Source organism: Asterias amurensis, chromosome 20 (assembly GCF_032118995.1).
Source record: "Asterias amurensis chromosome 20, ASM3211899v1".
Lineage (NCBI taxonomy): Eukaryota > Metazoa > Echinodermata > Asteroidea > Forcipulatida > Asteriidae > Asterias > Asterias amurensis.
In genome coordinates this window covers 12,040,600-12,066,970 of record NC_092667.1, presented here as the reverse complement: position 1 = coordinate 12,066,970, position 26,371 = coordinate 12,040,600, and the positions used below count along the sequence as shown (strand labels likewise).

General features: G+C 38.3%; 1 protein-coding gene across 1 annotated transcript; it reads right to left on the bottom strand.

Moving 5' to 3' along the window:
• Window positions 1–12: 12 nt before the first annotated feature.
• Window positions 13–26,370, bottom strand: LOC139952402 (DEP domain-containing mTOR-interacting protein-like). The gene is made up of 9 exons (XM_071951516.1): window positions 26,239–26,370; window positions 22,257–22,752; window positions 12,646–12,830; window positions 11,563–11,683; window positions 10,453–10,519; window positions 7,532–7,646; window positions 6,481–6,908; window positions 5,536–5,640; window positions 13–5,133 (listed from the first exon to the last, which is right to left on the bottom strand). The coding sequence occupies exons 2-9, from the start codon at window positions 22,388–22,390 to the stop codon at window positions 4,993–4,995; spliced, it is 1,296 nt and encodes a 431-aa protein (XP_071807617.1). The 5' UTR covers window positions 22,391–22,752; window positions 26,239–26,370; the 3' UTR covers window positions 13–4,992.
• Between the last annotated feature and the right edge of the window lies 1 nt (window position 26,371).

Below are 26,371 nucleotides of genomic sequence, written 5' to 3'. Positions count from 1 at the left end.
CCACGCCCCCACTTCACACAACCCGTCTCCAATAAAATTACCATCCAAACTAAATTAAAGGCATGAACACTATTGGTAAACACTCAAAATAATTGTTAGCATAAAAAGCAACGGGGAGCTGTTGCTAAGTATAAAACATTGTGAGAAACGGCTCCCTCTGAAGTAACGTTAGTTTTCGAGAAAGAAGTAAATTTTCACCGAACTTGATTTCGAGACCTCAGAATTAGATTTTGAGGTCTCGAAATTAAGCACCTAGGGGCACACAACTTCGTGTTACAAGGGTGTTTTTCTTCTATTATTATTATCTCGCAACTTCGACGACCAATTGAGTTCAAATTTTCACAGGTTTGTTATTTTTTTGCACATGTTGAGATACACCAAGTGAGAAGGCTAGTCTTTGACAGTTACCAATAGTGTCCAATGTTTAAGTATTGCCGTTCATTATGTATTTAGACAAACACAATCGAATCTGGAAAATACCGTCCGTCTGTTTATTCACACAAAATAAACATGGAACTTACAAAGTTGGATGAACACTTTGCATAATAATATACTAATATGGAATACATAAAGCATAGGGTAGACAAGTCGTTCAATGTCTGTCGCGGTGACTACCGTACTAAACTATCTCGAGATACTGCACGCGAGACAACTTCTCTCAAAGAGAGCAGTAGTCATGAGACTAGCATGGCCATTCCATGGTAAAACAGCCCAACTCGACTTTTTTTGTTTACATAAAATAATTTCTTGATAAGAATGAGGCAATTTTTGGTAATTTAATAGTTTAAAATGCAATTACAACATGTCCAATCCTCGGTACTGCTAACAACCTGAAGTTAACACCTTCGTCCCGTTTTTATGGCAACACAGCTTTTTGTCTGTACTGTTTTCTAAAAATGTTTCGAGTTTGGACTGATTGCTACGGAAGGGCTAGGTAGTATAGTCTCACGCTGCAGCATAGATAACGAGATAGTTACGAGTACCGTTTCGCTATCATCGCGACAGACATTTAACGACTTGTGGCACAAGCCTAAGCAGAGGGCGACAGAAACCTCGCAGTAAATAGGCCCTTTACGAATCCACGGCTTCGGTATTGGATTCGGCTTCAGGCTCCATTCTCTCGTCTGAAGCCCTGAGCACGTACGCAAAGCACGCGAAAATTGTCAAAACGACCGCGGGGCCAGGCTAGCCTGAGCCGAATCTGGAGTTGAAGCCGTGGTTTGGTAAAGGGCCATCTTAGTGTTGGTTTCATTAGACACAGAATAAGAAGCGCACATGTACACAATAATAATACTGCATAATACTAATAAACTTTCAAAGTAGGAATATTTCATTGAACAAAAATGAAATAAAAGTAAACATAAACCTATAATATAATAATAACTACATATAGAATTCGTGGAATTCGTTATTGTTATCGTTAATGTAATGATAATGATTTTTATTTTTTCTTCCTCTCTTTATAAAAAAAAAAAACAATAAATAGAATTATATCCTATTCTAACTGAATATTTAAAACGTTCCAAAATTTTCAGAACTATCGCAGCATAACAGTCTTAGCTTGTCGGACATTCTTCTCCTTATAACTTGGATTAAATAAACAATAACAAATAAGTAATATTCCCTTACTTATGTCACTTCTAAATAGTCACTTAAGTTAGAACCCAGCAACCCAAAATGTGCCTGTCGAACTCTATATTTCACCAATAGTGGGCCTGTCCCAACCCTCGAGTTTGGCCTGTCCCAACCCTCGAGTTTGACCTGTCTGAACAATTACTCACTCACGTTGGGCCCGTCGTAACTACAGTTGACTCAAGTCAGACCCATCTCACTCACATTAGACCTGTCACAACTATAATTGGGTCCAAACTAAAATTCTGCACTGTATTTTGTTCTCAGATCAAGCTTCAACAAATACATTTAAATGTCATAAAACATTCTTTAAAAAAGCGACATTGACATCTACTTTGACGGTTGGAATAAAATATTTCGTCTACTTCTTCTAATCTAAAATATCTAGCGAAATTAAAATAAAATGTACACTTTTGTTTTCTTTACATAACTCTTTATACTTTGTACACTTTTTGTAATTATAGAAAAGCTGAGAGCAGGACCCGACTAAATTGTCAGACAAATCACAATTTTGTGAAGAAAAAATAAAAATAAAATAAAGGAGTTTCTCTATCTGTCGTTGTGTGCAGCGATTTATACTCGGAACCAAAAGATTGAAAAAATTTCACTAAAATTTAAAGGCTATTTTCCCTTTTTTTTCCCTTAAAACGACAAACCGCAATAAAATCTTAAATAAATCTATATAAAATTTGAAAACATTCTGAGGTCCTGTTTCGGTGGGTAATAAAACAAAAACATACAAATGCCTTCAATAATTGTGAATAATTATAAGAATAAATGAGGTGATATCATTCCTGCCGTAATTGCCTGGGCCCAATTTCATGGCTCTGCTTACCAGAAGCAAAGAATCAGCGCTTACAGGAGCAGGAAATTCCGTGCTTACGTCAAGCCTATTTCACGGGTTAGCAGGGAATTTTGGCTTCTGCGCTTGTGTACTTCACTTCACTAGGCATTCTACGCTTACTCAGCTAGCGGCGAATGATGAGGGTAAGCGTGGAATTTGGCGGTAAGCAGAGCCAGTCTATCGACTATATCATTTGAGCTGATCCCAAATATGCTGGTCCAAACTTCATGAAGCCTGTTAGCACAAAACCTTGCTAAGCACATAAAAATATTGCTTAGCAGCAACTGGTTACCAGTGAAAAAAAAACCCATAAAAATTACATTATTTGTTGTGGAGACACCGATTGATAATACTGGTTTTGACAATAACCAAAGGTGTCCAAACAGATTTCAATAGAGGGCGCACCATCCAAAATGAACAAATTAATAAACAAAGTCCAAGTTCATCATTATGTACTGTAGGCCTACCTCTAAATGTACACATACAAAGCTAGCAACTTCTTTACTATTAAATAATGAGGGAGCAAACCGGTCAGCAAAGTGAATGAAAGAATACTATTATGATGACGGTTAAAATTAGTGAGTCAACAGAGTTGATAATAATATGTACAAAAATTCACACACATGTCACATCAGGTAGTAATGCACGGTTTTCCTCCTCGTATAAATGGGGCGAGGGTGTGGGGACTAAAGGTTTTCTGCTTTTTGGCACGTTCTTTTTTGAGTAGTCATACATAAAACTAGTAATAGTGGATTTGCAGTTTATTAAAGTCTACATGACGTAATAATGCCCCGACAGATATTTCCTGTGGGCGTTAGTTTAACAATGAGGCAGTACAAGGCATCTGCAACAATCTGCAATAATCTAAAATAAACCTAGAACTGACTGACCGGGCAACAAAAGCTCCTTGGCGTCACAACAAGAACTTTGTTTATAAGGCCTCAGTGGGAGACAAAGAGAGACACCGAGTTCTGGAAGAACTTTGTACAAAAAGAAAGGAATGAAAAAGAGAGAGAGAGCGAAAAAAAGAAAAAAAAAAAGAAAAAGGTTCCCGAAGCAAACCTCAAGAACTTGCAGTTGAATCTGCTGGAAGACAAACGCTTTTCCCTGATTTTTTTTTTCTGAAAAGATTGGACGTTGTCAGAAAGTGAGTACCATTTGCAATACAATTTTAATTACAGGCTTCAGGATACTACTCCTCAGTTTAGGTTTGCAGAAACTATAAGGCATATCAGTCTTTTAGTAAGTACATGTATACTTTTCACCCTACCTACTCTACTCTATGGAAGTGTCGTGGCCGAGCGGTTAAGAGAACCGAATTCAAACTCTGGTGTTTCTGATCAGCAGAGTATGGGTTCGAATCCCCAGTCGTGACAGTTGTGTCCGTAAGCAAAACACTTATTAGCCATTGCTTCGTCTTTCGGATGGGACATAAAGCCGTTGGTCCCATGTGTTGTGTAACGCATGTAAAAGAACCCAGTGCACTTTAATCGAAAAGAGAAGGGGTTCGCCCCGTGTTCCTGGCTTATAAAGTGCTACATAATTGGGTCTCAGAATTCATCACTGCAATCACCTATCTTTCTGAGAGTTAGTATATATTCAGCGCCTTGAGTACCTTGTTTGGTAGATACGTGCACTATATAAGACTACAATATTATTATTCCCCGGGTTAACGGCCGGCCTTTTCACACTATGATCGCTTCACCCCTGGTCTTCCCCCGGTCTGTCCCGGCAAATGGGCATACCGTGGGGAATAGCCACCCCTGCTCCAGAGTAGGTATAAGCAGTATAACACCAGAGTATTCCTGAAAATGTGCAACCAGAAAGTCTGCCGCCGTAACTGTGGGGTAAAAAAAGTACCAGGGGCTCCCTAGGGATGTATTCTGATGTGATCTGCTGCTGCAATAAAAGCGTCCTGACGCCATCTTACTTACAAGTCACATATTTATAAGACGACTTTTCAAAGGCAAGTTGCTGTACCCAAACTTGATTTTAGAGATCTTATAAACTGGTTATTAAATTACTGCCGATATATCACAAATGATGTTCAGTTCCTTTTATCTTCATTCAAAGAGGGCAAGTATACTGGTCGTAAAAAACTGCCAATATAACACAGGATGTACCTTATCTTGATTCAACGTGAGTTACAATGCTGGTACACTGTAGCATTAGTTCGGCCACAATTATTGACACAAAACCTTATCTTTACACACATAAAACATGAATACCAGTATATTAACTTGAGGGTAAACTTGCCCATTAAAAAGGGACTGCATTTGAGAATAAAGCCTTTTCTCTTAGACTTTGATACCACACTCACTTCACACAAAATGTGTGAAACTTGAAAGAAAAATAGAACAAAAACCTGCAGTGTTAATGCTTATTCCATTTCTTTGAATGGCTTGGGACTAAGTGACAGGAACTAAGTCTATCTATCCCCTTGGGCTGGCAGGGTAGGCACCTCAGTCGACACTTTGTAGATCTCCGGGGAAACTCTACGAACGACCGACCGACCGTTATTTCTTGTAGGCCTGGTTTCTTGGCATCAGTACGTCCATCGTTATTAGCTGTGTGTTCCTGAGAATGATGTGAGCCACCTCAATGTGATTCTTGTTCAAGACGTATTCACCGTTTACAAAGTACAGATACTGTTTGACCTGAGAAGAAAAAAAAGAAGAAAAAAAAATGAAAACAGATGCTACACACAAAACAAAATATTAAGAGTGGAGTGTCGTGGTCTAGTTGTCTAGTGCACCAGATTCGATTTCTAGTGCTGTTAATGGTTGGGTTCAGATTCTGTCCTTGAGCAAAACACATAAAAAGATGAGACAAAAAAACAGTAGGTCCTGTATGATGTGCGACTCAAGCAGAAGAAACGAAGCAGTATAGTGCACTGGACTCAAGTTCGGTGGCTCAGTCAACAGGGTGTGGGTTCGAATCCCGGTCATGACACTTGTGTCCTTGAGAAAGACACAATGACTTAAATTACTTTGGTTGCACTGGTTTGAAATGCAGACAAAAACAAGGCTACCCTTTTTTAATTGGCCTTCCATACACACCTTTAACCCTGCTGCAGCTGCTGGTCCGGTAGGGTCCACTGTCTGGACAAAGGATGGGCCGTCACCTCGGACAACGAATCCAAATCCAACTGAATCTCCGATGATCTAGCACAAACCAAAAAATAAAAAAATATCAAAATATAAAATATCAAGTCTGCTTTCATTGCTCAGATGAGACGAAGCTTTAAAGACACTGAACACTATTGGTAATTGTCAAAGACCAGTCTTCTCACTTGCTGTATCTCAACATATGCATAAAATAACAAACCTGTGAAAATTTGAGCTCAATAGGTTGTTGGAAGTTGAGAGATAATAATGAAAGAAAAAACACCCTTGTCACACTAAGTTGTGTGCTTTCAGATGCTTGATTTTGAGACCTCAAAATCCAATTCTGAGGTCTCAAAATCAAATTCATGGAAAATTACTAGAAAACTACGTCACTTCAACAGAGGGAGCCGTTTCTCACAATGTTTTATACTATCAACCTCTCCCCATTACTCGTTACCAAGTAAGGTTTTATGCTAATAATTATTTTGAGTAATTACCAATAGTGTCCACAGCCTTTAATAGTGTTTTCATTGGGTCCAATATTAAGGTGAGCTTCCAAATTAAATAAAGGGCCGGTGCTATAAATAGACAAATTTTAGTGGTTGGTTCTAAATCAAATTTACTCCACCAAGGGCGAGTGGTTCAACACAATTATTTATGTTTTGGGCTGGGGCCATCATTGCTGAAGTGCAATCTGGGGAAAATCGGTGCTGGGCAGTATAGTGTATTTTGCTCAGAGTGCTGGGCGAAATTTGTTAGTTCTGGGCAAGCCCGCCCGGCACCGCGGCTACAATACTGAAGGAAACCAGGAACGGGGGGGTTGTGTGACTGGAGTATTAGTTTCTGGATAGTTCTCCCAGGATTCAAAGTTTCTAAATCCTACAACCAATTATTTACTTTAATAGTCCGCTTGACGTATGGTGACTCGGGGTCGAGCAACATCGCAACTGATGGGTTCTGTTGACCAAACATGGTGGGCATGTGATTATCCTGCGACCCAGAACTCGTTGACAGATCCTCACTGTCAGACTCCGATACGGCGTTCCTTTCCAACATGGCAGAGTTCATATTATCGTCCTGCTCAGGGCCGTTCCCGAGGTAAAACTTTGGATTGGCTGGGGCAATCACTGGCGAGTCTGGCAGGGATTTGGTTGGGGAGGGTCTCGTGTGCGATTTTGTTCTCGGGTGCGCCGCCGTGTTAGTGTCTAAGGTCACGCTTCGGGGTCGGTCGTCCAACTCCAAGAGGTCGATGACCTTAAGACGGGCAAGCTCTGGATGGAACTGATACAGGTGACGCTCGTCCTTAAAATGATGCTCTGTCGTTACTAGGGAACGAATGACAGAAATATGGAATTGAAAATGTACTGGATCAACAGGCTTTCGAGCTACAGTGTTTAATTATACTTTTGTTGATCCTGGCCATCACAGTACGATTGTACATGTGCCTTCAGGTTTGTACTGTTTTTATTTACTTAATTGTTTTTAATATATTCATTTAAAGGAACACGTTGCCTTCGATCCGACGAGTTGGTCAATAAAAAACCTTTGTAACGTTTGTTATAAAATGTAAATGGTTGAAAAGATGTTTTAAAAGTAGAATACAATGATCCACATAAATTTGCCTCGAAAATGCGCGGTTTTCCTTTTGCTTTGCAAACTAACACGGTCGAACATTTATGCGAGTCAACAATTTGACTCCCATAAATGGCCGACCGTGTTAGTCAACGAGGTAAAATGAAAACCATGCAATTTCGAGGCATATTTGTGTGGATCATTGTGTTCTACTTTTAAAACAGCTTTCCAACCATTTGCATTTTATAACAAACGGTTACAAACGCTTTTTAAAGACCAACTCGACCGGACCAAGGCAACGTGTTCCTTTAACTTACTGACCATTTGTGATTGTTTAATGGCCAAATCAAGAACAAGAATAAGAGTGTGATCTTACCATGTCTAATGAGATCATTCTCCAGTAAATCTTTCCCCAGACCCACAGCCTCTTGCCTGGAGGAGCATGACCTGTTCTTCACCAGCCAGTTCACCAGCTGAGTACCGTAAAAACTCTGAATAAAGAAAGGAGAAACAGTCAACTACAGATAGTCTGTAAGGTTTGACTACATTTGTTGACTACATTTGGTGATAGGGCTTTTTCTGTGGCAGCCCCTAAGCTCTGGAATGCGCTACCGCTTCACATACGTAGCGAACAGAAACTCATCTCTTTTAAATGTAATAAAAAAACTATCTTTTTAATACCGCTTTTTAGCTTTTTATGTCTTCTTCTATGGTCACCTTGCCAGTAAGTTTAGAATTTAAGCATAGTTAGGGTTAGAGGCGTCTGTCTCCTGAAAATGTCAAAACATTACCGATGCCAGCAGAGATAGGCCTATGTAATAAGTAATTAATTAGTTCTCTGTTGGCGGGACAGACGTATCCCCATACTTTTGTTTGGGCACTGGCCTGGTGACCAGTCTTTTTTCTTTGTCTTTTTCTTCCACTCTGTGCTTTTTAACAAGTATTCTGCGCCTCTGATCATTTTGTATGTAAGGGGCGCAATATAAATTTTAATTATTATTATTATTATTAAGGTTTGTGGAGACACAAAAGCCTGGGCGACTATTGTCAAAGTCGCAACTATTGTCATTGAATGCTTAGTCGAGTCGCGACTACTGTTTTTCAAATAAATTACTACAAAGCTTGTGGAAAGGGTCCATAAAAAGCACAGCACAGTTGCTGTTTTAGTACTCACAGTTGGGATAAGTTATGAAAATGTACAAAAAAAACTTTTAAGGCTCTCTCGCAAAAATAAAAAAAACTTAATACACTGTACTTATTTGGTTTAATAATAACTGTATTTGTATCCCCTATCTCCAGTTTGGTATTGCTCGTTTTTTCCATATGAACATTGCTTAGTTTATCTAAATAAACAATAAAAACATCTAAGTTTCAAAGACCGCACTCATATCAAAAACCCCTTCAATACAAATGAATCAACGAGCAAATAAATGTGAAAATACAGTGCGAGTCATCCAGTAGCACGTGACAGTGACTTGCACAAAGCATTTGTGAGAAGTTTTATATGGAGATATTGTTAACAGTTACATCAGCAAAACCTGCAGAGCGTTTAGGGTAAACAAACCATGATATGGGTCATACGACGGGACAGAGTCCCATAAATGAGGTCAAAATACAAAAAAATACAGTTGGATGTGTAAATTAATGGCTATGAATTCATCATATCATGGAGAACTTCCATACAAGGCTCAAAATTAGATTTTTAAAAAATCCACAAAACAACTGGGTTTGTAGCTAAAAAATATCAAACCAAGAACATCGGGGCAAACCCCTTCTTTTTTCGTCAAGTTCACTGTTTTTTTGTTTACATGTGTTATACAAACACACGAGACCAACGGCTTTAGGTCCCATCCGAAGGACAAAGCACCATGGTTAGGTGTCTTGCTTAAAGACACAGGTTTCACAACCGGGACTTGAACCTACATTCTTAACCGCTATGACACGATACGCCACTTTATAACAGTAGTCTCTATATTGAGGGTTGACTGTGTATAATCACAATTTTTCTGACTTATCCAAGGGCAAACAAAACCGGAAATCAGACTCAAGTAGGAAGAAGATCAATGGCTATTTTAAAATCCATTTGATGTTTGCTTTCACCAACTGTAGCTCTTATATGGGAAAATTGTTGAAAGATTGCTAATCCTATAATGATTAACAGATTAATATTCTTAATCTGACCGGTGCATATTTCTGAGTCACAGAGTGGCAGCTGTTACAGCTTCCTGGTTTAAACTCGTACCCAATAATATTTAAAAAAGTACTTCTGTCTAAAATGCTTTTTAGGGTCGGTATACATTCGACTCTGAACATGAATGGCAATAAGATTTTCTGTGGTAAAGGAGTACAGCAGCTTTGGATAGTACATGCATTTTGAGACACATTTCACTTCAAAGTAGTCCGATTATGGTAAAAAAGATATCACTAAGAGGCCAGTAAATTTAGTGTTGTGCCAATAAAATCACGACTGGACAAGCCTAGTGGTCTTGTGTTTTTCAATTGACTTATTACAGTATTAGCTCATTATAGGCGAGTTGAATACAGAAAAATATAGCACTTTTGCATCCCATATCCAATGAGGCCGAATTTATTTTCATTTTTAAAATTCAGAGCGTTATTTCATGATGAACAGCATGCACGCGCAAAGTTTGAATGTTGTTTGTGCAATGGCCGTATGCGAAGCGTGACGCATTGACACTCACAACACAGAGTGCAATGAAAAAACTGGGAGCAGGTTATGGCTTGATATCATACTCCGGTTCGCGCGTACTGGAAGATAATGTTAAGTATCTTTGTGAATATTACTTACATAAATCTGAAATATCTTTTGACTCTGTGAGGTATCAAAGTAGCCTGACAAATGAGATAGGTCTTCTGTTAGTGCTTGTACAACTCATTCTGAATCCATTCTTGTAAAATGTAGGTTGGTTCTGTAGAAATGCTGAACTAAAGCCCAGGGTCCAATTTCATAAAACATGTAAAAACGAGCTCCCCTTAGCAGAATTTCAATTTCATAAACCTTTTTAACGTAAGCGTTAAGGGTAAATGCTTGCTAACCCGCAGTTTGCACGCAAATGACGTAACATTGCAAATCTATGGTGAGCGTGCCTGCGCGCCGAGAATTCTTCTGCTAACTTGAGTCATGGTGAAATACATTTATGCTTCCGGACATTTTTCTGCTACAGTAAGACCATCAAATTGCTTACCAGTAAACAGCTTTATGAAATTTGGCCCTGCAGTTTTGTGGATTTTCCCCAACCCACAAGTTTGAGCCCTGCTCATCGTACCATAACATACCTTATCATACATATTACCCAGCTCGTTGTGTACCTTCATGATGGAACTGTTTCCGAGCTGCGTTAACCTGGGGAAGAGAATCAAGAAAGATTGATTGGATTGACCAATGGGAAAGCTGCGATTTCCTTTGCCTAGCAACCCTTCAAAATATGCAGATCAGCTTCCTACAAACTGGCGTCTCAAAGAACCTATTGTTTTTATATTATTTACTAAGATGGAAAAGCTATGTACGAAATTCTTACCAACTCAGCTATCTAGCCCTTATGTTGGTGGTATCTCCATTTTGTTACATCTTTGTTTGAGGGGTCCCCCCCCCCCCGGCAAGTAAGAAGCAAGGGTGGGATACAAGAACACTTTAAAGGGCAATGCTTGAACTTGGAAACAATTGAAACTAGTATACGAGCAGAAACAACCATGTATGAGTCTTATTTGGGAAGAGTCTTGGCTCTGAAAAAGAGCTGTTGTGGTCTCGATGTTTCACACAATATAATAATAGTAATAACCTAGGGTCGATTTCACAAAGAGCTAGGACTAGTCCTAAGTTAGGACGAGTAACCGGTCCAAACTCGAGATAAGACTAGTCCTAACTCTTTGCGAAATCCACCCCAGTTTCCATAGGGCTATCACAGCGCTACCAACATTATTACCCCTGGTCACTGGGCCTTAAATCCTTCCTTAAACCATCTCAGCTCCCTAGGGAGTATACTGCCTGTGCAACATTAATATGTGCTACCTGGCTAAATCAATCACAAGAACCATCTCTGCCCTCACATGTACCCATGGGTGGAGAGAAGCAATTATAGTTAAGTGTCTTGCTCAGGGACACAAGTGTCACGACCGAGACTCGAACACACACTATGCTGAACAGAAACACCAGAGCTGAAGTTCAGTGCTCTTATCCGCTCGGCCACGACACCTGTCTTCAGAAGAACACAGTTGGAAACTTCAAGACCACACTCGCACTTTTCAGGGCCAACACTCCTCACAATTGAGATTTACACATGGTTGTACCTACAAGTTTACTAGTTATAGTTACTACTTACTTTCCACACCATACAACACTTTCAAACAATCCTTGCCTGACTGAGGTTCATGAATCAAACAACTTACTCATGATACAACTGGTGACTTTTGATGTACAGCTCTGTGTCTCTGCTCTGCGGCAAGGTACCATCATCAACTCGGAATCGGTAAAAAAGATACGCATCCTTAAAAGAGTGGTCGTCGCAAACTGTATCACGACAAATTAAACAAAATATGAAGAATTAGTTCCTTAAGAGATGGTAACATTATTGAAAATGACATTGTTATTACAAACGGTTTGTATTTTGGCTGGGCTGTTTAAATGGACTCCATATCTTTTTGGTTGCTGCACAAATTGTTTTCCATCAAGCTCTGCTCCCCTAATCCTTTCATTTTATAGGGTGTTGTGGCCGGGACGGATAAGAGCACCAAACTCAAGCTCTGGTGCTTCTGTTCAGCAGAGTGTGGGTTCGAGTCCTGGTCGTGACCCTTTTGTCCCTAAGCAAGACACTTAACTACATGTAATTGCTTCTCTCCACCCAGGGGTAAATGGGTACCTGTGAGGGCAGAGATGGTTCTTGTGATTGATTTAGCCGAATTTTGAACGCTAAAATTACATGACCACATGTAAAAAGTTTCCCCCATTTCTGCTGTGTCATGACTCAGGGGCATGACATGGTACAAAGCAAAACTTGTGTTCTGTAGGTCCTGCTTTGTACAGCATTTAAGTCTTTGGGTTAAAATCGTTGATTTTAAAGGACACGTTGCCTTGAATCGGACGAGTTGGTCTTTAAAAAGCGTCTGTAACCTTTTTCTATAAAATGCACATGGTTAGAAAGACGTTTTAAAAGTAGAATACAATGATCCACACAAATTTGCCTCAAAGTTGTGTGGTTTTCCCTTTTACTGTGCGAACTAACACGGTCGGCCATTTATGGGAGTCAAAAATTTGACTCCCATAAATGGCCGACTGTGTTAGTCGACGATGTGAAAGGAAAACCGTGCAAATTAGAGGCATGTTTGTGTGGATAATGGTATTCTACTTTTACAACCTCTTTCTACCCGTATGCATTTTATAACAAACGGTTAGAAACGCTTTTCAAAGACCAACTCGACCGATCCAAGGCAACGAGTTCCTTTAATAACTGTTATTTGAAAAAGAAAACTTACCGTGATGAATAACATTGTGGCTCTGTAGAATATTCAGCATCAGTGTCGCCGTCGGTCTGTCCTTGACACCGATGTTTTTAATCAGCCAATCAACAGCCTCATTGCCGATAAAACTCTTGGGGTACATGCGTAGGTGATGTCTTCTGTCCTTCACCATTGCAGGATCACATGAATGGAAACTTAGTCTGGGGGAAGACAAACGTTAACAAAAACGATGATTGTTAAAACAAATTTGGAACCAACTTATACAATCTCCAAACCAAACAAAACCTACTTTTTCTTTCTTTGTTTCCATTTGATATCATTATTATTGAAAAACGATGATTGATACAAAAAATGCTGATCCAACTTATAAATACAGCTTTCATAAGAATTTTTTATATTTTTTGTTTACAAGGTTATCTTGCCTACTTCAATTTTCCTCGAGCTAAAGTACAGTCAAAAGAAAACTTTTGTTTCTACCATACAATTCAGTTTCAATTTCTTTGCCGCGCTGTACTCTATTTACATCCATCATGTTACCTCATCCATCCAATTTGAACAATTTTAATACTTGAATCAGATAACAATCTTTGGCAGGTTTAGGAGTCAATGTTACCATAGAAAAAATGTGATGATTTATTAAAAAATTATTCAATGGATTCAAAGCCAAAAATTGCTCAGATTGCACCTTGAATGAAAGAAATATTGGCGCCATTAAACAGGCCGTGAACACCATGCTGTAAGAGCAACGCTCGTTTAGTCCTTTCACAAAACCTGCAACTATTTTTGTTTAACTGCTACAAAGTAGTTCACAGTATGGACAAATCTGGGTGCGTTCGTTTAGCTTCCCTCGGTTGACCTCGGTGTGTGGCGTTTTTTTTCTTTCCAGGACGAACGTGGGTAATTATTTGCACACGTTCGTCCTTGAAAGAAAAAAACGCCACACACCGGGGTCGACCCAGGGAAGCTAAAAGAACGCACCCTGTATGTGCAACAGGTATGACAATCTCCAAGATATCAAGTGGAATAAGTTGTCACAATTAGTTCATTGGGTGTTCAAATGTTTTTCAATCATGTTGCCCAACATTAAACAATATGGGGAAGTTGTTGAGCAGTGTAGAGTGACCTCCTTGGGGAAAAAAAAACTCCCTGTGTGTCCAATTCTCTGAAACTCAAACCCAAACTAGTGCCAGGGGAGTTTCCAATGTACAAGTATGTAGTTCATTCAGTCGAGGAAGAAAAACAAATACTTCCACATTTTCCAAGGCAAGGGAATTTCCAATTGTCCTTTGCAAGAAATGTTTTTCTACATCCTTGATTGCTTTCGAAACAAATTTTCTAAGGCCTATTTGCATTCAACTTTCTGCCGAGACAAAATGAAGTACTTTTACGACTTATTTACACGGGACAGAAGAGTTTATAGAGCCAATTACTTCCTCTTGGCGAGCACGCAGCGCCCAACGTCAACAAAATCCACAGTTCAGAGTCCAATGCAGTCCACTCGAAATAATGTATCAATACTTTGGTATAACAAGACCTACAAACTTCGGTATTATCCACTTGAATTGCCTCGTCTTGTGTAACAGCACTTGAAACTTAAAAAATAACACGTCCTTTGCCCGCGTTGTGAACCCTGTACTATGGACTAGAGAACGCTGCATTTTTATCACAAAAGCTAAACTTCCATGAATCAGTATCGGTGCTTCAACTTCTTCTTATCTGTCTGAATCGAGGCCCATGGATGAATTATTATTAGTCAATGTTAATCAAACAAATAAATGTCAATAACGAAGAGAGGTACGATATGAATCCTGGCATGGTGGGGTGGTGGTGGCAATACATATTAGAGATTGACAGGGTAGAAAAAAAAAACTAAGGCTCCTGGGGTCGATTTCACAAAGATTTAGGACTTAGTTCTAACATAGGACTAGTCCTAGGAGATATTACAAAACTAAAGGCTAACTTGTCCTAACTCGAGATAAGACTAGTCTTAAATCTTTGTGAAATCCACCCCTACCGGTACAAATTGTACCAGAGAAACTGTTGCTCAAAAGAAGAAGAAGAAGAAAAAAAACCAGTCACTATTCCTTCATGCCTTAAACTTTATTAAAAATTAAAAAGAAGAAACACTTTTGGAATGCTTGGTATCATTTTGGTTTGACCTTACAAACGGAATTATGATAAGCCACTTCAACGCTTCCTGTGCAATGGACATACATGTAGGCCCTGCGTGTTGTGTTCTACTCGTAATTATGGACTCTGAAAGCATCAGGTAATCTGTGTTAAAGTGGGACTGTACATCATGTAAGGTTAAAACCAATTGTTATCCTCGACAATGCATTCTTCGTTTCATTAAAGGCACTGGACACTATTGGTAATTACTCAAAATAATTGTTAGTAAGCTTGGGCGATATCACGATATTATCGAATATCGCGATATTAATTTGGACACGATTTCGATATCGGATGGATTTGGTTTTAATCGAAATATCGATATATTGCGATATATCGCGATATATCGATATATTGCGATATATCGCGATATATCGCGATATATCAATTAAATATTGCGATGTATTTGCTAGCTGAGACATCTTGCACCCCATAGGTTTGGAGTAAAACCAGAAGAATAGGTCATTAGAACACCTCTCTTATGCTAGGACTGTCTCTTCTACAACTTTCACTTGGAGTTTTAAGACCGATGTCAAATTTCATTAATCGCGAATATCGAATATCGCGCTATATTGTCGGCGATATATCGTGAATAAAATAAATCTATATCGCCAAAGCTTAATTGTTAGCATAAAAACTTACTTGGTAACAAGAAACGGAGAGCTGTTGATAGTATAAATTATTGTGAGAAATGGCTCCCTCTGAAGTAACGTGGTTTTCGAGAAAGAATTAATTTCTCACTAAAATATTTGCATTTGATTCTGAGAGGTCAGAATTAGATTTTGAGGTCCCGAAATCAAGCATCTGAAAGCAAACAACTTTGTGTGACAAGGGTTTTATTTCTTCCATTATTATCTCGGAACTTTGACGACCAATTGAGTTTAAATTTTCCCAGGTTTGATATTTAGTGCATATATATTGAGATACACCAAGCAAGAGAGAAGAATTGGTTTTTGACAATTACCAAAGGTGTCCTGTGTCTTTAAATTGATGAATGTACTTTATTTACATGTCATTATTACAGGTTTTGACATTTCTTCATGTACAGTGAAACCAGTTCTTTGGACCAGACCTCTCCCAATTAAATAGTAAAAGTGGGAACAAGAAGTTTACAATAAGTTTCAAAGTAAATTGAAAGGGCAATTACTCAGGCCAGTATGCTTTGTTTCTTAAAAGGGCAAGGGCACCAAGGCATTTCTCTTTGGTTAAAGGGCACCCTATGAGGAAATGGTAAATTTCTACTGGAGCATTTCAAGGGCACCAAGGCAATGACCAGGGGGCATGGAGGCAATCGCCTTCGCTGCCACCGTGAAGTATCAAGCCTGATTACTTTCTGATGGTAAACAGCTGTTTTTCTGGCAAAGTGCAGAATTGCAGAAGTAGTTAACCTTTGACATTGACCCTTGACATTGGAACCAGGGACAACCCTCAGCTGGATACACTGCATTTACTACTACAATGCTACATGTACTAGTCACAAATCCATCGTCATGTTAGTATGCATACATTTCTACCAGCATGCAGTTGAGCGAAATTGGCTGCATACATACTAACTGAAAGGAAGGGGACCTATATCTTTAGACAAACTGATGTGTCTACAAAATATACTTACAAAACAGTTATTTACGTTACGCAACAAACGGAACTTCAGTTATAATATTTTGTTCTCGACTCGACCACAAACCTTTTGGTTCAACAAATTGTATTTGTTATTCTTTGTCTTGATGCAAATGCATGTCTTTAGGGACCATTGCCTACAAGCTCTGCGTCTAAAATGGATCCCTCTGCAGTGTGTAATAGTTATTTTCATTTCAAAGAATCATGATACAAGTGTCATGACTAGGGCTTCATGAGTTTCATTTACCAGAATATAAAATAAAAAAATAAAAAAAATAACACAAAAATTCAATCAACAAAAATTTACGAGTCAACGATTTGGTTCCGACAACTAATGGCGATCGAAGGGTAGTTATTATGGGATTGTCACGCTAATGCACATTTTAATTGTACCAGCACTTTGTCTCCAGGCCCATTAGTTTCATTCTTTAAGGCAGTGGACACTATTGGTAATTACTCAAAATTACTGTTAGCATAAAAGCTTACTTGGTAACAAGCAATGGAGAGCTGTTGAGAAATTTTGTGAGCAACGGATCCCTCTGAAGTAACTTTGTTTTCGAGAAAGAAGTAATTTTTCCACTGAAATATTTGATTTTGATTTTGAAAAAGTAAGAATTAGATTTTGAGGTCTCCAAATCAAGCATCTGAAAGCACAGATTTTGTTCCATTATTATCTCGCAACTTTGACGACCAATTGAGTTCAATTTTCACTGGTGTTGAGATACACCAAGTGAGAATACTGGTCTTTGACAATTACCAGTAGTGTCCAGTGTCTTTAAGCAGCTTCGTGAAATTGGGCCCAGATGTTATGAATTAAGATTTGGACCAAGACCCCAATAAAACCAACCAGAGCTTGAGTCCTGCGCTCAGCCATGCAAGCTAATAATGTAGGCCATACACCCTGTGACCAATATTTCCCTGTTATGCCATATATGCAGCCACGCTTCTTGACTTCATTTCTTCAGACATGCCAAGGAGGAGGCAATGGATGGCAATTTACAGAGGAAGATGGAGTGAAGAAGATGTCTTACCTTACCTACATTACATAGTGTAGTCGAGACAGGTGCATGCAATTTGCAACTTTACACGCTTAAAGGGAAGTGTACGTTTGGTAGTCACTTAAAATTATCCGCAATAAAAACTATTGGTTAGAAGCCTTCAGCATCGAAAGTAAATCTAGTATTTCACTTCGAAGTAATGCGGTTTAAAGTAAATAGATGTTTTTATGGACCTAAATTTGAATCATAGACACATTACTCTGGTAGGCATATTGTTTCTTAGATTGTTAACTCCTACGGATAGAGATTATTCCTACTGCATGAAATGTTTTTTGCTTCGGAGGTTTCAACTATATCTCGAAACATGACCGCCTTTTGAAATAAGATTTTCACAAGTTATTTGTTGATGTATGATCTACAATTTACTGATTAAAACAAAATATCCATTCATTTTCCCAAGAGTATTTGATCACCTTGAAATTTGATGACAGTTTCACAAAATGGTTGGAAGGTGTGTTCATTGAAAAGAAAAAGAAAAAGGACATTTCCATTGGAAAATCTTAAAGTCAATGGGGAACATTTTAAAGGCCTTAAAGTCACCTTGAAATATAATTTTTTTCATTTAAACATAAGAGTATATGCTTACGAACAATAAAACAATTTTTTTAGTAATTGTTTGTCACGATTTATATGTTAAAAAAATTTGTAAAGTTGTTTGGGGGGCTGACTCCGCCTTCCCCCTTTTGTGACGTCAATCGAGGCAAACTTTGCCTGCAATGCGTATAGTAAACACACGTGCAAAGTACATCCAAAGTACGGCCAAGTCGTGAGTTGGTACATTTCAAAAAGTGTTTTTCTGCATTCAGCAGCAATACACCTGGTCGGCATTGCCGGGAAAAAAACAAAAAAATCTTTTTTGAAACGTACAAACTCACGACTTGGTCCGTACATGTACTTTGCAACTGTGTTTACTCTACGCATTACAGGCAAAGTCTGCCTCGATTGACGTCACGAACAGCGCCCTCTCGGGTCGGGGTCTACTCTTAAATTTGTAAATAACATTGAACTGATTTTTTTAAACCTTAGTGTCCAGGCCTGTGACTAGGTCATCTATTACTAGGAAGACCACCATCCACCAGCATAGGGCTAGAAGCTCAGTTTGAAGAACACCAGCAGGTTAATCCAGGTCACAGTTTCAAACCCCGCTCAAATAAACCTTGAGTTCGTCGTTCACCCCAAAATTATTTAAAATTTACCAGTCAGTTTGGCCTGTGGTATATTACTTAAAAAGGAAATTTGATTGGCTATAATTTTCCGTTTTTTTTTTTGGATCCTACCCTTAATCCCTCTCCCCTCTTTTTTCTATAAATGGATATATGCATTTGTTGTAGGCCTACTTGTTTATGCCTCTGAAGAAGGTCTGGTTTGGATCAAAAGCTTGGGCAATCTACCCTACTCATTAAGTCATTACTTAAAAGGGAATGACGTATTATAAACCAAGTGATGGCCTAAACTGAAAATAATAGTTTTTCAGACAAAACCTAAAATTGATTAAAAAAAAATTCGAGCCATTATAGCAAAGTATACAGCACACTACCCTTACTACATGTAGGGAAAGTCGCTCTATCACTATCTCAGCTGACGATCGGTAAGCATAGATAATGCCATTTGACAAACTCTGTACTGAAAACCCATGGCATACACAATGACCTTTTGGGTACTGGAAGGCTACTCCGTTTGAAAGGAGGCCAAGGACGTATCGCAGTTACTTAAGACTTGCCTAATACATTTCATCAGAGTGCATTCCCTCAATATGATTGCCAATGAATAGGCGGACAATGTCAACTCAATATCTGTTATACCACAGTCTGAGCCGACAGATGCTGCATTTATATCCAGGCCTAAAATGACCTACATGTTCAACACATTTTATCTATTCCATACCGTTGATTTGATAATGAACGCAGAATACAATTGTATTTTAAACCAAGACCCGGCCTACACTTCACAGTTCAATCGTTCAATATGGTCGGCAAAAATTACACTGTCTAACACGCAGTCCATATCATCTGGCAACACCAATAGCCAACTGTGCAATAAGCATGCACTTGGAACAATTGTGCGCAGAAGGTTGAACACATCTGGCAGTGGTGGAAATACAGCCATGACACATTGAGATGCATCAGCAGCGTTCCTTCCTCCATGGCCTAACTAAGGTTTATTTTTAGGGTGCCACAAGGGGGGCCAAATTTTTTCTAGGGGGGCACTTCAAAACAAGGGCAGGTTGGACCAAAATGTTCGGGGGCCAAATCTGTCAAAGATGGAGCAAGCGAGTGCAAAACCTTTACGGCGTGGGGTCCTTTGGGGTTTTAAAATCGGGCGAAAAAAATAAATTTCAATCGGCAATCCAAATGGGACATTCAAACACTGTACCCTTGCAGTGAAATGAAGGGCATGCTTTTTTTTTTAGTGACTAAATTGTTACCAACTAGACAATTCCGTCACATTCCAAGTCAAGTGTGTGATACAGAGTGTACTAATATTCCTCCATGGTACTACCAAATTTTTGGAAAGTCCATACATAATGTGCATTGTGTACATGCAGCCTTATATTTGAGGTATGGTGGCCACTAAATCACTGTTTGGTTTGGGTATACAGACAAATATACCCACATGTGTCCACCCATGGAGGTAGAAATACCCTGTCCACCATATCCCAAATTGTCTAATGCTCTGCAGCCACCACTCAAACCCCATCCATTCAAGCGTACAAAACACATCTTCATTGATAATTCCATCAAGCAGAAACCAGACTGCACCCAGACTTTACAAACAAAACAAATGTTGACAAAAGGATTTAAGCCCATTGACCAAGGAAAGAAAAGCCCTAGGGTTGCCAAGTCCCTCCCCTGAACAATATAGAGAGATTAAATACTTCCACTGATTCTGGGGTTCAACAAAAGGCCTATCATTCTCTATGGCTTGGGTCTGATAACTGTTAACAGTTAAATTCAGAATCCCTCTCCAGGACTCTCCTTGGACACATGATGGCAAAACCTTTACCAAGAATTTGAATGAATTATTCATGAAGCATTAGTTTGATCTGGCAGTAAATGACTGTGTGTGTACATGTATACAGCTTTTACCATGTACACTGTACATGTAACAATGAATATCTAGGCTGTACAGTACTTACAGCAACAAATTCATGAAACTATAAATTATTAATTAACATGTCCTAAATATGCAATTTTTTTTACAGCACCAACTTCGAAACCATTGTATAGAAATAAATAAAGGGTGGGGTTTTAGACTGTGGAAGTCTAGCACACGTCAAAAATGAGACAACCATTTTTAAAGTGCCTCATTTGAGATCTCCATTTAAAAAAAAAGAAAAGAGGTTTGCCAAATCAGGCAAAATTTGTGAATTATGAGACCTAATTTGTGAAGGTGGTGCGGCAGTGACAATTAAGTTTTGTTTTAAACATGGGTTGTAACTTCATGATCGTAGGCCTAGGTGCTGTAAATGAAATTATGAACTCTCACCCAGCTACAGCCCGTACGTAGGATAAAACAAGGCTATATTTTGCTATGAAATAAATGTTGTTTTATATTCAAACAGTGCAAAAAAAGTTTTCCAAAAGAATTCCCAGTAGCAATTTGTTGTTTTAATACACCTGCGATACAGATAATTTGTTTTAAAATAATTTCATTGAACAAAAATGGAAACTTCATGGACTTTGGAAACTTAATTTTAAAAACCCCATTTGCCTATTATGCCCAACTTTGTGCAACACTTACATCTGACCTTTTCGCAAATACTGGGGCGCGCGCGTAAAGCTTGGAATTAGGTGCATTGTGGTCCAGCTGATATCAAAATTTGATTCATATCTATTCCACAATGCACCTCATTCAACAGTCTGCACTTGCGCATTGGTATTTGCGATTAAGGTCTATGCAGGTTTACATGACATCTTGCAAGGCTCAAATATAAGGGCAAAACCCAAAAGACTTTAAGGGCTTTGAGCTCAAAATTTTTACTGAACCAGAATTGTGTCTCAAGACCAAATTAAAATAAAGATTATAAACAGCTTTTAGTATGAACCCTTTTGATTTGAAGTCAAATTGTCAAATTTCTTTCATATTGGTTAGTATACATGCAGGCCCAACAGAATTTTATTTAGGAATTTATCAGATAAAAAGTCAACATTTGAACCTCAATTTTGTTATCAAAAAGATAACAGAGTGATGTATTATCTTTCAATTGAAAAATACAAGCCGTGGGACTTGAATTTAATAACCCAATGCTAAAATCAATGGCCTCAGGCCTCTAGTAAAACTCTGTCTCGGAAACGAGAGATGAACAATTGAAAAAAAGAAAGTCGTCCTAGCAAAAGAAATAGGCTCCATAGTGTTAGCACAAAGGAAAAGGACTGACAAAAGCAACCTTTAAAACAACCTTTAAAAACACTGGACAGTGAACTTTGGTAATTGTCAAAGACTTGTTTTCTCACTTGGTGTAAACCCAACATCATAAAATATTGACTCAATTGGTCACCAAAGTTGCCAGAGAATATTGAAAGAAAAAAACGCTGTTGTTGCACAAATTTGTGTGCTTTCATAAGCCTTCAGGCCTGAAGTCTTTTAATATTTAAGTGAGAAATTACCTCCTTGCAAATAACTATGTTAATACTTCAGAGAGAGCCGTTTAACTCCCAATGGTTTATACTATCAACAGCTCTCCGTTGCTCGTTACCAAGTAAGTTTTTATGCTAAATATTATTTTGAGTAAATACCAATAGTGTCCAGTGCCTTTAACGCATTTTAACTTAATTCTCTTACCTCAATTTCTCTCCAATAATTAAGATTTTACCGAATGTTCTCGTACTAATGGATGCCAGTGATGATGTCCGATGAGGTTTGGTGAGCGGAAGACCTAACTGACCGGTGGATTTACGGTGATGGCTAGACAGCATCTTGGCATTGACGGCTGAACAATTGTCCGGACTCACAAACAGAACTTCCTTTAATGTGATGATCCTAACATCAAAGTTCTTTCAGGCCAAATGCTGGAGTACACAACCATGTTTTGCAGAACCGGAGCAGATGTTTTCCAACTTTTCCAGACATCTGTTTTCGTCGGCGCTTCTAAAGTAACAGAAGTTTTCACACTGCTTTGAACTGTTGACCGAATAGCTAGAACCTTGTTTAGAAGCCAAACTCTCTCTCTGAGTCCGACTGTATAAATTCTGGTGTTTTCTTTCTTGTGGATCTACCAGATGACTTTTGCCCGAGACACAAAGACTTCACTTGCTGCAGCTGCTCCCAGCAGACAATGCTGAAAAGAAAATAATGAGTGAAGCTTGCTCAATTGCGACTCCACAACAGATAAAATGTCTGGGCTTTGAATTGGTAATGGCCAGTGGCAGTACAGAGTCCAAATTAAACTGTGCACCAATCCTTTCATTAAACGTGATTATCATTGCAAAATAATTGATCATTAAAGATGCTATGTCAGATTTTTGGCTGATTTGACCCAAAAATTTTGATTTAAAATTCAATAGGTATTTTGATGGGGGTCGAGAAAGTTACAAGCTATCATTTGAGCCATTGCTCGAAAAAGTCCGCCAATTATTAGTAGCAGTGAAATAAAGTGCTCAAAATTAGTTATTGTCGGTATCCCGACAATATATCACGTGACCAATTCTTATGTGTTTTATAAGAAACATTTTAAACTTTTGTCATGGTTCCTGACCATTAAAAGTAAAAGTTAAACTTTTTTCTTTAGAGCGGGTTATACTCAAATTTGAAATAACATTCAGTCAAAAAATCTATTTTTAAATGTTTGGGACCAAAAATCTGACATAGCATCTTTAATGCTGTTGTTACTTGGACGGAACTAGTAATTTGTTTTCTAACGACACAAATTTGAAAAGGATAATCATGTAATTTTCAGCATCATTATCATTGGTCATGTCGACTCTTTACTTTTATTGTCCTAGAATGATAACATTTTGTCTTATTGCGTTAAAGGAGTTGGGTACTTTTTAAAATTGTCCACAGATTTACATTAAACTTACAGGGTTTGAAGATAATGATAGTGGAAAGCTTCCCTTCAAAATAATTTTCGTCTCAGGAAGACGAAATTTATTTTAGCATGTAAAATCCCATTAACCAGTTATAAATGATACACCTAAACCATAGCATAACTGGTTAATACGTTTTTACATGCTAAAACTGAGACGAAAATTATTTGTTTTATATTCATTTCTCAAAAACTACATTACCTCAGTAAGTAAAATTTCCAGGGAAGCTTTCTCATATATATCTAAATCTTCAAACTGTGAAAGTTTAATGTAAATCTGTGGACATTGTGTTTTGTGTAAGGAAAAAGTACATTCCTAAGTAAGGAATGTTTCATAAATTGAATTACAAATTTGGGTTCAAATTTCAAGATTTTCTCCAGATATGGGACTCAGTTTGCCGACCCAACGATCCAATACTCTATTGAACTAATTCAACATTACTGACACATCAAGCCTGCAACACCAATTGTTCAACAATGTCAAAAGGAAGAAACAATATAATTTTGGCTGGTAGCCTTTTTGTTGAGTAAGACTTTTCTGAGAGCAAGTTTACACTTACTGTGCTTACAGACTTTCATATAATAGACCGATCCAGTAGGCTCCGCCCACAACGCACGTGTGAGCAAGAACACGTGGGACTCTCCAAGGCCTTTCTGCACAACTCTGCCACGCGCGCCAAGATACGCGCACGCATGTCAGACCTTATTTGTCGAACCTTCGTTGCAGTGTGATTGGTCAATAAGCAATGGGGGGAGCTTAATGGAATCGGTCTGTTGGGCCCTGCTGGTAGCTATAACCCTGCCAAGTTTGTCCTACTAAATATTGAACTTGGAGGCTTTGCCACTTCACCGTTAATAGTGTGTGAAGCCATGTTTTTATGGTGTAGGTGTCTGCCCTGTTGGTTTTAACAGTCTGTTCAAACAGCAAACAGCAAGAAATAGCACAGTCACTGTTTTCATGCAACATCTGGGCAATTGAAACTGACTACACACCGAGCAGCCATAGTAACATCCAAATTCATACCATGGAGGTTCAGATACACTCAACATGATGTTTTATGAATAGAGTACTATCTGCAAAAATACTGGCAGAAAACTCACTGAACAAATAAGTTGGAAACTGACTGAGTTGTCCTCCGATAAAAGACAGCTGAAATGTATTCTTGTATTTTGGGACAGTGATATTTTTGGAGGGGAAAAAAGTCTAGTTGGCATGGAACCGGATTGTTGCAATAGTTGTAACCCTCCATCCTCCAGACGGTCGGAGCTCTCCAACCATCGGAGGATGGAGGGTCATGGGCATTATAATCACAGTCAATCACGACACGATAACTTTATACTGATTCTAATATTTATAGTGAAATGCTGTACTGTACGATTTTATTAAGTAATGACTAATAAGAATAAGTCATACACTACAGCATTTCACTTACATGTCTTGACCTTTTGCTTTTTCAGTAAAAAAGCACTGATGCGTCCAAGCGAGCCTGCCTGATTGAGTCCACTCTTAAGTTATTAAAAAGGTTCAGTTTTACAGCTGGTTAAAGGTTAATACATTGGAAAAAGTTTAATATATCTTCCTACGATTAAGATAAAAAAAACAAAAAACAAAACAACAAAAACATGCGATTCTGGGAAAAGTTTCCGTACTGGCACCACCAAGGCACCACTCTTTCATTCGATATGAAATCATGTAGTATAGATTACCTCAATGAGATTTCTCTTTTTGTAAAAATGGGTGAAACAGTGGTGGCGCCATACGGAAAATTATCCATACAAATATACACACTGCATTAAATTTAAATTAGACAAAATACTAATGTATTATTATTTAGGTCAATCGCTTTTATTTTTGAATATTATTTATAATTATACAGTGAAAATGACCATGCACTGCCGTTACTTTTACTTCTTTCGATACTTGGCATAGTCCTTCAGTCAGGATATAAACGTCAAACACCCATCTTTCTAATGGGTGTTTTAATTGTATGGATTTTAATATGTTTTCGGAAAAGTTTCCGTATGGCGCCACCACTTTTTCATTCGATATGAAATAATATAGTATCTAATTTACATCAATGAGATATCCCTTTTTGTAAAAATGAGTGAAAAAGTGGTGGCGCCATACGGAAAGTTATCCATGTTTTCTTTTAATTGTTCAGCGCCCAGGAGCATGTTTACATGGATAGGCGCTATATAAATTTCCATTATTATTATTATTATTATTAGCTGCTGATGTGCGGTGCCAAGTGTTGCAGGTGCATTTTAATAATTAATAATCATCATATATGGAAAAGTTTCCGTATGGCGCCACCACTTTTTCATTCGAAATAAAATAATATAGTATCTAATTTACCTGAATGATATATCCCTTTTTGTAAAAATGAGTGAAAAAGTGGTGGCGTCATACGGAAAGTTATCCTCATATATAAATAAAACTTTAACTACAATGTTGTTGAGAGCGACAGCCTAAAACATGAGGTACTTTTACAAACATTACTAGTACCACAGGTTAACTAGAAAAAGACGAATAGATCATGCTAAAATTAAAAACTACCAAACACTGCACACACAACATATACAGCATGTACACGTGTACAGCGTGGTGGTACGTACTCACCATCATCAATGATCGAATCATGTCTTGTCACGAAACAAAACTCGATCGAAAACAGGAGACCTACACTAACATTTCAAATCCGCAATAGTCAATCAAAAGGTGACAGAGAAAACACATACCTTGCTAGCTGTTTGGCATGATCTTGTTCTGGTTCTTACTCTACAATCTGATATTTTAGTGGGCGTTTTATTTTCCAATGCTGTGTTGATCGCGGGTCGTCGTCAAATCTAAGTGCATCAAATCGTAGTCTCA

What these genes read in the sequence shown, in the direction of transcription:
- LOC139952402 (XM_071951516.1), bottom strand. Translation starts at nt 22,390, where the DNA reads ATGCTGTCTAGCCATCACCGTAAATCCACCGGTCAGTTAGGTCTTCCG. An exon ending in AGTCACCAGTTGTATCATGA is followed by an intron (nt 10,520 to 11,562) that starts GTAAGTTGTTTG and finishes TCTCTTCCCCAG; the next exon opens with GTTAACGCAGCTCGGAAACA. An exon ending in GAATGATCTCATTAGACATG is followed by an intron (nt 6,909 to 7,531) that starts GTAAGATCACAC and finishes TTCGTTCCCTAG; the next exon opens with TAACGACAGAGCATCATTTT.